The 17067-nt window shown below is 34.9% G+C and overlaps 1 protein-coding gene and 1 non-coding gene across 2 annotated transcripts; both read left to right on the top strand.

Annotated features, from left to right (window-relative positions):
- The first annotated feature begins 2000 nt into the window (after positions 1–2000).
- Positions 2001–2135, top strand: LOC116754824. Its single transcript, XR_004350163.1, has one exon. It is a non-coding gene; the product is annotated as a small nucleolar RNA SNORA70 (small nucleolar RNA).
- Positions 2086–2540, top strand: LOC116754107 (60S ribosomal protein L10-like). The gene is given in 3 exon segments (XM_032632282.1): positions 2086–2342; positions 2344–2488; positions 2490–2540. Coding segments are annotated over 3 exon segments (453 nt in total).
- Positions 2541–17067: the final 14527 nt, after the last annotated feature.

Genomic DNA, 17067 nt, shown 5'->3' with positions numbered 1-17067 from the left:
CAAACAACCCCATCCAAAAATGGGCAGAAGACCTAAACAGACATTTCTCCAAAGAAGATATACAGAATGCCAACAAACACATGAAAGAATGCTCAACATCATTAATCATTAGAGAAATGCAAATCAAAACTACAATGAGATATCATCTCACACCAGTCAGAATGGCCATCATCAAAAAATCTAGAAACAATAAATGCTGGAGAGGGTGTGGAGAAAAGGGGACACTCTTGCACTGCTGGTGGGAATGTGAATTGGTTCAGCCACTATGGAGAACAGTATGGAGGTTCCTTAAAAAACTACAAATAGAATTACCATATGACCCAGCAATCCCACTACTGGGTATATACCCTGAGAAAACCAAAATTCAAAAAGAGTCATGTACCAAAATGTTCATTGCAGCTCTATTTACAATAGCCCGGAGATGGAAAGAACCTAAGCGCCCATCATCGGACGAATGGATAAAGAAGATGTGGCACATATACACAATGGAATATTACTCAGCCTTAAAAAGAAATGAAATTGAGATATTTGTAATGAGATGGATAGACCTAGAGTCTGTCATACAGAGTGAAGTAAGTCAGAAAGACAAAGACAAATACCGTATGCTAACACATATATATGGAATTTAAGGGGAAAAAATGTCATGAAGAACCTAGGGATAAGACAGGAATAGAGGCGCAGACCTACTGGAGAACGGACTTGAGGATATGGGGAGGGGGAAGGGTGAGTTTTGACAGGGCGAGAGAGAGTCATGGACATATACACACTAACAAACGTAGTAAGGTAGATAGGTAGGGGGAAGCAGCCGCAAGGCACAGGGATATTAGCTCGGGGCTTTGGGACAGCCTGGAGGGGTGGGAGGGGGAGAGTGGGAGGGAGGGAGATGCAAGAGGGAAGACACATGGGAGCACATGTATATGTATAGCTGATTCACTTTGTTATAAATCAGAAACTAACACACCATTGTAAAGCAATTATACCCCAATAAAGATGTTAAAAAAAAAAAAAAAGAAATTACTTCTCAGCATTCCATTAATACATATTAATGTAATGATATTTAATTAATACCTTAGTTATAATTAATAAATAATATTTAAACAACGCTTTAATAATTCTATTAAATTCCTAAGTTTCCCAGCTGACCTTCTAATTTCCCCCATCTATATTCTAATGGACTTGATAAGACTTGCATGCTAAGACTGAACTCTCAGCTCTCCTTTCCTTCTCTCATGTTCCCATTCATTCTCAGAGCACCAACTACCTCTTCCATGTCACAAGTCTCTCTACTTCTCATAAAATGCTTCATAGCAGTTAATGCTTATATATATATATATATATATATATATATATATATATGTATGTAATAAGAAAAGAGAATAAATCTTTTCCCCATCAAAATACTTGTATTTTAGCAGTATCCTAAATTTGCCCAGCAAAGCACTGCAGTAATTCAAAATACCTCTTATATGTGGGAAAATATAAAACATCATTCCCAGTTTCATAAAGTTGAAAACTTAAAATTCTAGAAGAAAAGTACAATTTCTCTTCTAGTATTCTGTTAATTACTGTAATAGGACAAATGAAGCTGTGAGCTTGAGCCAAGAAGTCTATACCACTGTTGCTCAAATTTTCTGTGGTTGAAGAGCCATGTTTTAAAATTTACAGTTCATGCTGCATACCAGAATTCTTACAAAATAACAGTAAAGTGAATTAACAGAAAAATAATCATGCCCTTGGATTTCAAAGTAATGTCAAATTGCTATTAAAGTTTCTAAATAATTGCTCTCAACTTCGTCCCCATCTAGTCATGGACTTGTAATAGAGTTCACCTACCAGTGTGGATCCTCACATCACACTTTGAAGAGCAGTGTTCTCCACAGTCCTGCTCTAAGGACTTCTCTAACTGTTGAGCATTCCTTAGCAAGTAGGTCTTAACACTTGGTTTCCAGACTTCCACACCCTAGTTTTATTAGAAAATAACCATTTTAAAAATGATGGATTTGTAGTCAATTAAGCCGACTGTGCTCTTTTCCCCATGGGGGCCCGGTGCGCAATGGCTGCAAACAGCAGCCTCCTCGGTAGTGTATGCAGCCTGTTGCCTGTATGGGTTGCCCTAAGGGACCTTGGAGACTGCCCTTTCCAGTGGACATTAAAGACTGGCATGCTGTCTGTCCCCAGTCTAGGCTCCAGACAAGTATGTGCAGTGCCCTTAGAAAGCCCCAGAGCAAAGTGGCCAGGGTCCACATTGGTCAAGTCATAATGTCCATCTGCACCAAGCTGCAGAACAAGGAGCATGTGATTGAGGCCCTCTGCAGGGCCAAGTTCAAGTTCCCTGGTCACCAGAAGATCCACATCTCCAAGAAGTGGGGATTTACTAAGTTTAATGCCCATAGATTTGAAAACACGGTGGCAGGAAAGTGGCTCATCCCAGATGGCTGTGGGATCAAACACATCCCTAGTCATGGCCCCTGGAAACATGGCAGGCCCTGCACTCGCGAGAGCCTTGGCGCTGTCCCCTCCTTACTCATGCCCACCGATAAATCCTACTCTCTTGTCAAAAAAAAAAAAAAATGAAGGAAATAATTCACCAAGATTAAAGAAATAGGTATCCCACATTCCAAGTTTTAAATATAAACTGAGAAGTCAATATATCAGAGGAGAAAGTAAATTAAATAATGAAGAATAATAGAAAAAAAACAGATTTTAAATTATCACAACATTGAAAGTGAATGAAAATCAACTTATAGGACAAGCAATAATAAGAACAAACTGACAAAATAATAATATTGAACATGATGGATTTTCTTCATTTTAATTTTACAAAATATCTACTCTGGGGAACATACTTTTACTGATTAATGTCATTTAACAATTTTGAGCTCATAGGTTTGGGTTTTAAAGCCTGATGAAAGCTAAATACAAATTCAAACATATAATGTTTCACATTTAATTTCATGGACTTTTAAAAATTCATAGATCACTGATTAAGAATCCCTGATAAAGTTACAAGTAAAATATTTTTATAAGTTCAAAAATGTTGTAACTTTCAAATTGTGAATTGCTACTTTGTTTTTAGTGGAATGGAATTTAGATTTTAAAATACTAGAAGAACTAATGTGCAAATCTTCGGGAAAGTGAACCTATAATAGTTTACTAACTCTTCACATGGTCATTTTTTATATAAAGCTATTATATAATATATTCCCTGTGTTGTACAAGGATAAGATCCTTGTATCTTATCTATTTTATACATAGTGGCTGTACCACTTAATCCCCCTCACCCATTTTGCCCCTTTTCCTCTTCCCTCTGACAACCAACAGTCTGTTCTCTGAATCTGTGAGTCTGTTTATGTTTTATTATATTTTTTCATTTGTTTTATTTTTTAGACTCCACATATAAGTGAAAACATATAGTATTCCCCCTATGAGGTACTCTGGAGTTCTCAAGAGTATGCATGCACGTGTTTCTGATGAGAAGCTTCCTAGTTTTTTACTTCAGTATCTCCTTTGAGAGAATGAGATACTCATAGAGTGGCAAAAAAAAAAAAAAAAGTGAAATTTAGTCTCCAGAACATGGACTGTTAACATGAAACCCTTTTATTGATTCCCATTCAGGACAAAAATAGATACTTAGATAATACTTCCTTCAGAAGCGCCTTTTAAGTTTTCTGATGTTAAAGTATCACTAAGTAATATTTACAGAAATGAGGAAAATGGGATACCTGAATGCTCTTTGGCTTTGATTTATGAAACTCAAGGATCTAGAGCTTTAAATATATTTCTGTTCTTCCATAGAACATCTACCCACAAAATGTTGTTTACAAAATCAGAAAAGAAACAAAGCTACTTCAGGCATATATAATAGTTGGCATTTATTATGTGTTTACTACAGGCCAGGTATTGTGCTAAACCTTATGAATTAGGGAAATCATTATCATCGTTTTATACATGAGGAACCTGATGATTAGACAGGTTAACTAATCTGACCAAGATATTAAAGATAGTAAGAATTAGAGCTGGGGTTCAAATTCAAGACAACGTGATTCCAAAGGCCTGAATTATGCCAGCTCCAACCCATCACCACCACCACAACCACCACCTCTGACATCACTGCCACCATCACCACAGCCATCACCATGACCACCAGCACCCCATCTTTTGCCTCAACTGATGTTTCTGAAGAAGTCAGGTTCCAGAGCAAAATGAGGTGGTGGTAGCTGTGTGTGGTAAGGACATGAAGTTAATATTAAAAATATACACCTGAGACAGAATCTTCCATAGTAGAAACCAAAAGTACATTACTTTACCACACTCTCCAGGCAATTCTTACACAAAGTAAAATGAAAGGACCACTGTAATATGCAATAGTGCTTCAATTTATATGGAAGTATTTCAATTATTAAAATATTTCAAGAAACATTTTTAAGGCTACAAAAATATAAATAGAAAGGTAAATGGGACAATATTTTAAGTATAGATGCAGTTGCTTACTCTTTTGTGTTTTGTGGCATTTGAAACAGTATGACCTAATGCAATTAGCAAGCAAGTATACAGTAAGAATTTAGTATAAAACACAATAGGTTTATTAGGAATAAATGACTCCTCAAGCACTAATCTGTTTCCAAAATTTAAGACAAAGAAAGCAATGCAATATAGATTAACTTTCAAAATTTTGTATTTGCACTTGCATTTAAGGCATGTTAATGAGAGAGCCTTATTAGGTAAAATGGTATCACACTTTGCAATGGCACAGAAAAACTTAGATTAATAGATTTTTTTTCAAACTTTCCATTCCTCACATTTATTTGCATCATATAACTACATGGCAAACCAAGCATAACATGGGCATTTTGACGCTATCATACTTTATACAAGGAGATTTCAAGTAAAGAAAATTTGGAAAATGATGACAGGTGTCTATGTTTCACCATCCTCTCATTACTCTCCATAGGTCCCCCAGACTAGCCATTTGAAACTAATTCATTAATTACTTAATGAATTGTGCACATATGTTCAAAGAATACCATGGCAAGATTGTTCTCTGTAGCATTTTTATGCAAAGTGGAAAAAAATAAACACAACCTATTTGTCCTCACTAAAAGAATGAAAAACAGTTAATTATTCATATAACAGAATATTATCAACAACTATAAGTAATAAACAAAATCTACATGTTTTGACATGGATATATCTCAAAATATTAAGTCAAAAGATCCAGCTTCAAAAGTCTACATGTAGTATGAGTCAATTTATGTAAAAAATTAAGAATAAGGAAAAGGGTATCAGGAGGAAAAAGTGGGTAAGGCATTCAAGGCAGCAGTCCTAATCAAAGTAAAGGAAGAAATACACAGAGTATTTATATGCCATATTCTGGGAATAGGTCGCAGTCCTCCATATGAAATTGTCAGGAAAAGATGCTAGAGAGATAGACAGTGGCCAGACTGTGAAACATTCTGATGGCTGTGCTAAGGAATTTGGACTTTACTATACTGGAAATGGAGAGCCAGAAAAATTATTTAATAGGAGGGTGAAATGAGCAGATCTATGCCTTAGGAAGATAACTGTGACTATCAGATGGAGAGGTCGGTAACAGAATTAGAAGCCTGTTAAAATAATCCAGGTAAAAGACAATAACTGACTCTGAGAACAGTCTGCGTTATCAGCAGGTATTTCAGGAGCAGATCTCAGTAGAAGACTAGGAACATATACCCAATCCCCATAAGAAAAGGGGGATTATAAAAAGTTAGATTAAGTGGTATAAAAATGAGAATAAAGTTATGATACCTGAGAAGAAAATAGGATAAGACAGAACTCTGGCAAACATCTGTAGACATTAAAGCAGCAGGCAAAGAAGGAAACATCATGGAAGACAGAAAGCACGATCAAAGAGGTGAAAGAAAACAAGGAGGAAGTATTGTTTCAGAAACAAAAGGAAGAAAATGTGTATTTAGCAAATAAAGAAGAGAGTAGATAAATGTATTTTAAGGATCTTTCCAGGCATTTTGATGGCTATCTAATGGATTTTTAGTTAAGAAAATACATCACAAACTCTGACCTAACTACTCAACAAAAATATATATATTCTCATGTACACTGGTTCATGAACACTTAAAGGTCACCAGGATACATACGTTATGGTCTCATGTATAGTGCATTCAAAGTTAGGTATAGGTCTGAAGGAGGTGACTAATAATGCTTCAATTAAAGACATAATCTTGTAAAATCAGATATGGGAGTATAGTTTGAAGAACAGCAAGGAAATCAGAAATATACTGATAGAATGTAGTTTTGACTTGTATCATCATGGATGCTCTATTTAATTGTCATTGTAATTTTTCCTTTGGAAGCTTGTCATTATAATGCTAAGAAGGTTATACATATTAAAATAGTTACAGTAAAGCAACTTTACATGTGAGTAGCCAAATTTAATATACAAAAATTCAATTTATTCCCAACTTGTGGAAGCCTTCTCATTATAGATAACTGCTATAAAAAAGTATACTTTTTATTACCACTATATTACTAAAAACTTAAAGGGAAATAGATATCCTTTATAACATTAAAAAAAAAACCCTATCCAAGAAAACAAACTTCATTAAATTGTTGATAACATTTTTGATGAGTAATAAAGTTCTGATCTTAAGAATTAATTTTTAAAAATTTAACATGTTTTTATTATAATGTTACATACGTTTCACCCCTGTGGTTTCTTACAGTAATTTTCTCAAAAAATTCCCATATGGACAATATTAATTAATGGATAAGTAATTATAAAATAAGCCTAAATATAGAATTAAAGTAAAACAAATTTTCCAGCAGTTCCTGAAAGATTCAATAATTTTCAAACAATTATTAAAAAGGAATCAAAGTGTTCAGTCATGATTTGCTCATTCAGTTATTTTGCTCAAGTATTTAAATAATTGTTCAGATGATTGTTGTGGTCCAAAGGCGGGTTGGAAAAGAATTTCCAGACACAAGGCAGAATGCAAAGATAGAGTTTCTTAGAGGGAAGGGTCGCTGCCAGAACAGCGGGCAGACTTCCTAGTAGTCTGAGAGAGTCGAGCCAGAACATGTGCTATTGATCAGTTTTTTTTTTTTTTTTTTTTTTTTTTTTTATTGCGGTACGTGGGCCTCTCACTGCTGTGGCCTCTCCCGTTGCGGAGCACAGGCTCCGGACGCGCAGGCTCAGCAGCCATGGCTCACGGGCCCAGCCGCTCCGCGGCATGCGGGATCTTCCCGGACCGGGGCACGAACCCACATCCCCTGCATCGGCAGGCGGACCCCCAACCACTGCGCCACCAAGGAAGCCCTTGATCAGTTTTTATAGCCAGAAAACAAAGGAATGGTCTGAGGTAAAAATTTCGTTTACTGATTGGTTGAGGCACATGGACCTTCCTTCTATAGGGTGGGAATGGGACAGGGCAGATGCCTTTCCTTATTTGGGACAGGTCTCCTCGCCCAGGTGGGCTCAGGAATTTCATAACCATGGCAACATGGTGGTGAGGGTGATTAAGAGTCTGGTAGGGGGTGTAAAAAAAAAAAAAAAATGTAATGCTGAAAGTTTTTCAGGCAGCATTGTCTTTTGCCCTTGAAGCACCATTGTCCTTCGAGCACCACACTGATCTATATAATGTAGTATTTCTTGAAACAGAACTTTGAAACTCAATCTAAATAGTGCAACTAGAGAAAGAATATAAGTAAAACAGTGAGCTGTAGACTACAAAGCATTCTTCTGCAGCAAATTGAGAGCTCACATGATGCTCTTTTCGCTTACTCTGATAAATTTATTCTTGAGCTTGTCTATTATTACATAAGAAACTACTGCTGAGAACTGCAGTCAATACAGCAATGAAACTTTAATATCATCTTCCCTTGTTACAAGTGGTGTGATTTTCTGTCATTACGAAGATAGCTTTGACTGAGATATGAAGGCAGATGCACTGACACATTAAATAACCATATACTATTTAAGGGACACAGGAGTAGTTTCAAAGGAGGGGACAGAAGCCTCACAACAGGTCCCACATCATGTCATCAATTACAGACCCGTCACACTAATGACTAATGAAATGCGGGCTGCAGTGACAATGAGAACATTCATCTTGCTCTTCTCTGGAAAAGGTGCACCTGTATCCCACTGCACTCTGTCTTCTGCTACCTCCCACCTCCCTGATTTTTGTTCTCCATGACAGGGAATGTGATCCTAAGAATGCGAGCTATCTATCATCCTTTCTTCCTGAAAGGCACCTTGACTGTGGTTAATGACTGTAACAAGACCAAACAATAGATAACATACCCCGAGTTCTTATATTCAGCCTCTCTGAAAATGGGCTCAATTGAGACAAAAAAAAGGATCGAAGGATTGCACGAGAAAGGCAAGTATTTTATAACAGCTCACTTAATTTGCTCCTCTAGTTCACATCATATTCAGATAGGAAGTGTAACCAAACAGTAATGGGACTGAATTTCTTGTGTGGATCATACAAAGACAGCAATAGATGGTAAGTATACATTCTACATACTTATAAACTTAGATACACAAGCCTTGGAGATATTTATCAATAACAATTTTATTTTGAACTGCATGTTACTAGCACACCCCAACATGAAAGCAAGCATGTTTTTAAACAAAAAAAATGTGAGAGATATTTTTATAACATTAAAAAAGATAAACTCTATCCAGCAGCTATTGCCACTGCTGGTACTACTGCTGTAAAGCAGCTCTTTGCAGAAAACCACCCTCAGCAGGAGATCCCTTTTGTCTTGGCCCAAGAACATCTTTCAAATCTTTTGATCACACAGTACCTTGCTTAACCTGTTGATTCTTTGCATAGATCAAAGAAATAGAAATGAAGGATAAGTATTTAACGGACGACTAGATCTTTTCCCCAGCTTCCCTTTCAGTAATCTCGTGAACAGACTGTGTGAACAAGATAGCATCTAAAGAAGGATCACAGGGAGTCCACAAATCTGCACGCAATGGGACATCACGAGGAATCGGATTCCCTACCTCAGGGATTAACTGAGATTATTTCCCCTTAGCCCTTGATAAACTTTCATGGCCGAGAAAAATCTTTAGAGCTGGTTTTGGGACAAGAAGCCACCTTCTGCCCAGATTGCTGGCCTTCTGATTAAAGCAATTTTTCCATTCCTACTAGCACTTGCCTCTCAAGTATTGATTTTTGGGCAGCGAGCACCCAGACCTGAGTTGGGTAATGCCACTACTACTACTACTACTACTACTACTACATCATCATTGTTACTCCTTCTGTTGCTGCTGTTGCTGCTATAGCTACATACCAGGCACTGTAAGGCACTTTCAAGATATACAGAGTCAAAGGAAGGGAATTTTAGGGGTGGAACTCAGGAGAACATAGCTGGGTTTATCTGAAAGAGGTCAGTATGCATTTGAACTGCCTGGAGCAAGAAGAGTTACCTTTTCTAGTTATAGGAAGTTATGTGATAATGGTGTGTGTAAGACACTAGAAGACTATAAAATTCATGTTAAAATCCATTGGTGGGGGTGAGAGACGCATCTTGTTACTGGGTTCTCTATAACGGTGTTTAAATCCAGGAAATCAACATCTTTTTTAACTTTCCCAGTTACCTCTATATTTGCAGCAGTTTCTGAACCTGAACCCAAGCCAAAATCTGTACTGTGTACAATACATCTTAATGTCTCAAAAAAACTTGTACATGTGATGCTTTCCAGAAATGAGTGAATTAGAGTCACTAGGTTTATTGTAAGCAAGCCTGTAGGGGAAAAAAACCCCTGATGCATTCTATCTAACAAGCAAACTGAAGCCACTTATATAGGAAAGTTATAGGGAAAGATAGCAGCTCTTTCATAGTTGATATTACAAGTATGGTAGGTAAATTCAGCTTCCAGTGAACAAATGAATTTACAATTTTAAATGAAAAGGCAGGTATTTCACACAAACATTTTAACATGTAGTCTTCTATAATGAATATTTAATAATTTCACAGTCACAAGTCAACAGCCCTTGGGACTTTAAAAATAAATGATTCAATATTACAGGAAAGATCTTTGGCCTTTGTAGCCAATAGATTTAAAGAAAAATTCAAATTTATGATACTTAGATAAAAATAAACATATATTTAACTTAAATATTTTGATAACTGATACATAAATATTCACTAATATTTTTTTTTTTTTTCTGTCTAAACAGATGTAATGACTTGCTCAGGGCTTGTCTTAAAGCACCTAGACTCTCCCATTCTTTCAAGAGTCTTCATTAAACTGTCAGCTGATGCTTGTAGCCTCTGGCTTCAGCTATATTTTCTACCAGGATTAAATTAAAGAATATGAAGCTTTATATTGTTCTACTTTCCATGTTGGCAGGGTCCCATAACTAAGTATGAAAAGAATTAAAGTGCAGAAACAGACGTGATTTTTCTATCATATTCTATCTCTTTACTATAGTGTATAAAACATTTCTGGTATTTTATAATATATATAAACACATATTTTAAGTGTATCTTTTTGTAATCAGTTTGTATCATCTGAATGAACTTCCTCATTTTGTGTTTTAAATTTAAATTTGCTTGAAAGGGTGATTTAGTTCATCATAAATTAAGAATGTCAAGTAGTTGATCACAAATGTACTCAAAATGTCCTTCAGGATATCTAACACTGACCCAAAGGGTTTACCACAATTTATGCATATTATAATATACTCTGATTAAATCCTTCAAGTCTAGTCTCTAATAGATATGTATCTCTGAAGTTTCTATCAATAGACTTAAACACTCACTAGTGATCTCGCCCTTCTCTGATCTTCTCTAATGCTTATCATTCATACCAGTTTTTAAATGTTAACCAGTCTTTTCTAGGACAGGTTCTCTCCCTCTAACCAGACTGGAAGTTCTCTGAGGGCAAGAGTGCCTTACTTTTTCATATCCCCATTTGTAGATAGTAATAGGTCATTCATGTAACAAAGGTTCATGAATTTTTTTTACAAATTGATAACGAAAAACGAGAAGAGGAGAAAGAGAAGAAAGGAAAGGGCAGAAGCATAAATTTAGGAACTGTATTATTATAAGGATATTGAAAAGTAAAAGTGCAGTTTGTAAAATTCAGAACATAGGAAAGTAAGACTCTAGTTGATTATTTGGGGAAGCTGATAAAATATAGCAGCAAATTGGTCAAAATAGCTCAAACTGCTAAAGCAATAGTCCTAGTTTACTTGGCTGTGTTTATTTCACATATAATTTTCTGGACCCCAGACTGAGTTTTTCACAATCAAAACAGAATAGCATAATGAAAGGGATGGTACTCAATACTCTGCAATCAATCCTTTAAACAGGTCCTGAGCTGTAGAGTGAGTGAACACTCAACTTTCCCTAACTTCAAATGGTCAATTCTGTCCTTTTTAACACAGTCTGCCTTAAACAGCAAAGCATTGTATTACTAGTGATGTCATTATTGCTAGTTTTAAAGAGATTAACCAAAGCAGTTATTTATTCATTCTCATATGTGAAACATTTATTAACAATACATTTCCAATAATTTTTATCTAAACCCTGAAATTCAAATGTTACATAAAACAAAATTCTCGAAATAATAGTGATGATAATACATTCAGTGGAAACAGGGTACATTAGATTAAAGAAATCTTTAGTTTTACCCTCAGTACTGCCACTAACTAACCACTATGACCTGATTTCCTTTTCACATATGAACCTGGTATGATACACAAATATTTTAATTCTAATATAATATAGGGAGCAGAGGAAGGAAGGAGGGTAAAGGGAGGGAATGGGAGATACAATGCACTAGATTAAAAGGCAGTAAAACTTTAGTCCTGGTTTCAGTATTGCCACTAACTCATTAATGTGACCTTGCCAAGTCACTTAAACTTTCCAGACCATAGTGCCTCAACATAAAATGATGGGATTGGAGGATGTATTCTCAAAGGTTTCGACAAATTTTAAAATTCTATGCCTTGCTAAATTAATCAAAGTTAAATCATTAGCTGTACTGCCACAAGATTCTTACATCCTAAGGCAAATGACTTGTTTGCCTTATAACCAGAACACACAAAAACCTGCATTTAAAAATTTTCTCATATCTAAGTAGTTTCATCAGAAGACAAGAATAAGCAGTGCTACTCTGAATAAAGAGAATTACTCATATGAACAACTTTCTGAACTAGACAGCTATTTTGATTTCAATCTTTAACAAATTTAGATTGGTAGTTTTCCATGATTTCTTTTTTCAAAATTAAAAGTATGAGGTAAAAATTTTTTTCTTGAAAGTCAATTACTGAAGCATTTTAATAAATATGAATATTGACCTAAAGCAATACTCCTAATGGATAGTTACTGTCAGTTCATAAACCATCAAAGGCTCTTTGCAAGCGAAGATTGTTACCTACCCAGTAAAAATGCTTTAAAGGAACTCTAAAATGGTTTGATGTATTGAAAAGTTGAGCAGTATGACATGGCATTTACTGTTTTTTAATAACTTTTAATAACATTTTCTTAGCGGATGATGCAGAACTATTATAACAATTTAATCATGAAAAAAATGATGACTAAGTTGTAATATAGCCTGACCAATTGTCTACAGTTTACAAAGCAAGATTTAATAGTTGTGTTTTTTTTTGTAACACTTTTGAGGGCATAGCTATATTCTTCAAAAGATAGTGTGGTGGAGACTGCTAATTGGTTTTAAGATCCTAATTTTTAGCTGGGCCCCTCATAGCTGAATATAGCCATGTATCTATAAGCACTGGCTTAATAAAGAGAATTGTTATCTGATTACAAAAGCAACTTTCTATAGCAAATTTGGGGGGTATATCCTTCAGAAGAAGAGGGGATACCCTTTCCTCTCCACCCTCACCCCTGTGATCTGGTACATGGAAATGTATGTGATGTCTGGAATAGCCCTCTTGAACTAGAGGGGGTAAGGACCACGTGACCAGGATTGCTAAATGCTAAGCTGGTTGAAGCCCATGTTCCTGGTGACTTCATGGGTCCTCTGTAAGAGCCCTAGACTGCCTATCTCTTTTACATGAGAGAGGAAGAAATTTCTGTATCTATTTTGAGTTTTCTTTTATAGGCAGCTGAACCTACTCTTAATCAACAGAGGCATTTCTAAGATTAGGAGGTTGTTTTAGTTCTCATTAAAATTGTACATAAAAAATAATATCTTAAAGAATCATGAAAAATCAATATATACACCATTAGATAATGCTCTTAGGGAAAAAACTATGTAACTTAAAAAAAATTTTTGTAGATGTTATGATTTATGTGTGAATATGCTGGGAGAAAAAAATCTTAAGGGGAAGCGCTAGATATTGAAGGAAGTGTATGCCTCAATAAAAATATCCAAAGTTCATTTTAATCCTACATATTTAGCACATAATTTAGAAATAATACTTAGAGTGAATTTTTTTTCAGTTTTCTAATTGGAACCACTATGAAAATACACCAGCAATGAACATATAGAACTAATTAATAACTGTACACTAAATTAAAGATTATGTAATAGGACTCCCAAAACTAAAACTGTTTGATGAATGATTTTGCTTTTCCATCTTCTCCCTCCGTTGCTGGGGACTGAAACTTAAATTCTTTGTTACTGTGCATTCTTTGTTACTGATTAATGTGCGCAGGCATTCTCACTGTTTCTGCTTGTTCCTCTTGTCTTAACCACAGAAACCCAAGGCCATGAAGTCACAAAGCAAGAATTACCAAAAGAAGGAACATTCTAACTGGGACCAGAGGGCTGAAAAAGCCAGAGGACCGAAACAGTCAGAGATAATGTCATGGAAAGAACTACCCTCAACAAAACAATCAACTATATGTGACAGTGGTCACACTGAAACCCCAAAACTTTTCTTTAAATATCCCTGCTTTCTCTTAGAAGGCAGGACGGTAGTGCTTAAGACGTTAGTCAGCTACCCTCCTCATTTTCTGACAAATCAATAAAATTTCTCTTTCCTTTATTCTCAAACCCTTGCCCTTGTTATTCTCATTCAGCATCGAGGACACGGACCAAATTTTCAGTAACAATTTCTCTGCTAACATATAAAAGAAACTAAAGAAAGATCCACTTAAGAGGAATAAAATCAACACACATTTTGAAATAATTTATATGCAAATACAATAGAATTCAAATTAAGTATTTACTAATAGATTACATTATACATATAAAAATTTCTTATTTTTAAAATGGTGCTTATTAATGATAAAAAATTAAAACCCAAGTACAATATAAATAATGTAATCAGCACTTACTATGGACCAGCCAGCATACCTACATTTTTTGTAACACTTAAAATGTCCTATCAAATAGATTCTATTAACAGCCCCATTTTAAAATATGAGGAATCTGGGGCTCACTTTTCAAATTCTCTGGATACGAGTGAAGTGGGAGAGAGTGGAAAAGCTAGTGGAGTGCCTATGTCTGTCTTATCAAAAAAGGTTAACTCTTAATGATTAGACTATGCTACCTATAAGGGCCTCAATAATAACAAAACTCAATATATATATAGTTTTCCCCACCTCCAAGATCATCTTGCACGTGGCTAATACATAGATAGTAACTATAATCACAACTATATAGAAATGTGCCTTTAATGAATTTAAATTGAATTGAAACCACAAAAAGTTTGTTATTTTAAGAAATTCTAAAAATCTATGATTTGTGATTTTCCTCAAGCATATATTGCATTACCCATTGTTAAGACATTGGTATCTGCATTTCAATTCAAACTGGTTATTTTCTACTTGCCTCTCATATGCAGTAACACAGTAACTATTACAACTGTATTTCCTGAACAAATATAAACCCAAAGAGAAGCCCATTAGTGTGGATGGAAGTAAAAAGTGAAAGGTCTAAGAAAATAGTCATTTTTAACTAGAAAATATAAGATTTAGATAATGTGGAGAACGTTGAATTGAGCAGGGGTTCTGACCTCTGATGTGAATAGGCTCATTTTATATTCTACATAGAAACAAGAAAAGGAAATTTATTAAAATGTTTCAGGACATGTTCTAGCCAGTGCAAAAACATAACATTTATGGGAGAAATTAGATGTTATGGTAGGGATCAGTGAAGCTTGATTTTATACCATTTTAGGTGACCAGAATATAGTAAATTTTGTTTTCTTAAACTTTAAGTGTGACTGATATCACTAGGTTCTTAAGATATTCATTAACTGGTATTCTAAGTTTATGATTTAACTTTTAAAGTCACTATTTTTATGGAATATGACAGCACACATCTCTTAACTAAGTTTCTAGTGAATTGGAACTGACGGAGCAATTCAGCAATTTACAAAAGGCATGACTTAAAAAAAAATCAAATCAACATCAGAAGCCAGATCTTTACTAGGTATCATCTTCATAATAAAAACTCAACCTATGACTCAGCCATAAAAAGAAACGAAATTGAGCTATTTGTAATGAGGTGGATAGACCTAAAGTCTGTCATACTGAGTGAAGTAAGTCAAAAAGAGAAAGACAAATACCGTATGCTAACACATATATATGGAAGTTAAGAAAAAAAAATGTCATGAAGAACCTAGGGGTAAGACAGGAATAAAGACACAGACCTACTAGAGAATGGACTTGAGGATATGGGGAGGGGGAAGGATGAGCTGTGACAAAGTGAGAGAGAGGCATGGACATATATACACTACCAAACGTAAGGTAGATAGCTAGTGGGAAGCAGCTGCATAGCACAGGGATATCAGCTCAGTGGTTTGTGACCGCCTGGAGGGGTAGGATAGGGAGGGTGGAAGGGAGGGAGACGCAAGAGGGAAGAGATATGGGAACATATGTATATGTATAACTGATTCACTTTGTTATAAAGCAGAAACTAACACACCATTGTAATGTAATTATACCCCAATAAAGATGTTAAAAACAAACAAACAAAAAAACCTCAACCTATGTGTTGAAACAGCCTTATATGAAAATTAATTAAAAGAGATTTCTAGGTGTGACAGTTACTCTAATATTGTTTAATGTATTTGTTCTGTTTACACCCCTGTTATATCTTCTGTGATATAACAATAGAATCAGAGTGACCTGCAGCACCATTACCAATTTAGCATTTGTAGACAGTGTTGGTTGTACTGATAACATCAATGTTCTTACTTAAATTTAGCAACAACTGAATTAAGAACCATTTGAGTAAAATGCTATTTTTCTAAATGACCACTAATAATAAAACACTTGTTCATAACAATGTTACAGAAAACATTCAGGATCAAATTCCCAATATCTTTATAATGTAGATATTTGTCTACTTTACTGATTTTCTCCTACTGGTTATTGTTAAACGCAGAAAGTTCATTTTACCACATTTCACAAATTATAGTCATATATAGATCATAGTAAGCTCTCTACCAGGCATTCAAAAGAGCTGTAACTTCAAAAAATACATCTTTTTATAAAAGAATGTGGCCAAGAGAGTCAAGATTACAACCTCAAAAACTGAATGATTAATCTATATTTATCATCATCATCATCATAAACTGACAGATGGAAAATATCTTGAGCATCTTTTATTCATGAAGAAACATTAAATCATATTTAGCTTTTCTGTTTTTAAAATCTGAGTTGAATAAATTGAGCACTGGTACTATTCCTACTATCATTTAACTATTGATGTTCTGATAATATTTGTAGGTACTCTTTTATGCTGTGAAAGCTTAGAATGTTCTATAAGATGCTCCTTTATCATTGTTGAGATTATACCTAACTTTCTGTTATTTTCAGTTTCCACCGAAATTTAAATTTCTAATGCAAACTGCCATAAAACCTAAAAATAATTACAAAAATTACATCATAAAGATAACCATGTAATGTTTCCAGCTTGCTATAATTACTAAATATTACTAAATTAATACTCCAATACAAATACACTTTGCATAAACACACAGAAAAATTCACAAATAATATTCTCAATTTTTGAACTAAATTTTCCTCCTTTACTTTCTCACTTTTAATAGGGACATGGTTTTTAATAGTAATAACTAACATTTACTAGCTGGTCAGCACAATTCTAAGTACTTTAAGCATATTAACTCA

Source organism: Phocoena sinus, chromosome 5 (assembly GCF_008692025.1).
Source record: "Phocoena sinus isolate mPhoSin1 chromosome 5, mPhoSin1.pri, whole genome shotgun sequence".
Taxonomy (NCBI): Eukaryota; Metazoa; Chordata; class Mammalia; order Artiodactyla; family Phocoenidae; genus Phocoena; species Phocoena sinus.
This window is presented reverse-complemented; position numbering and strand designations above follow the sequence as displayed.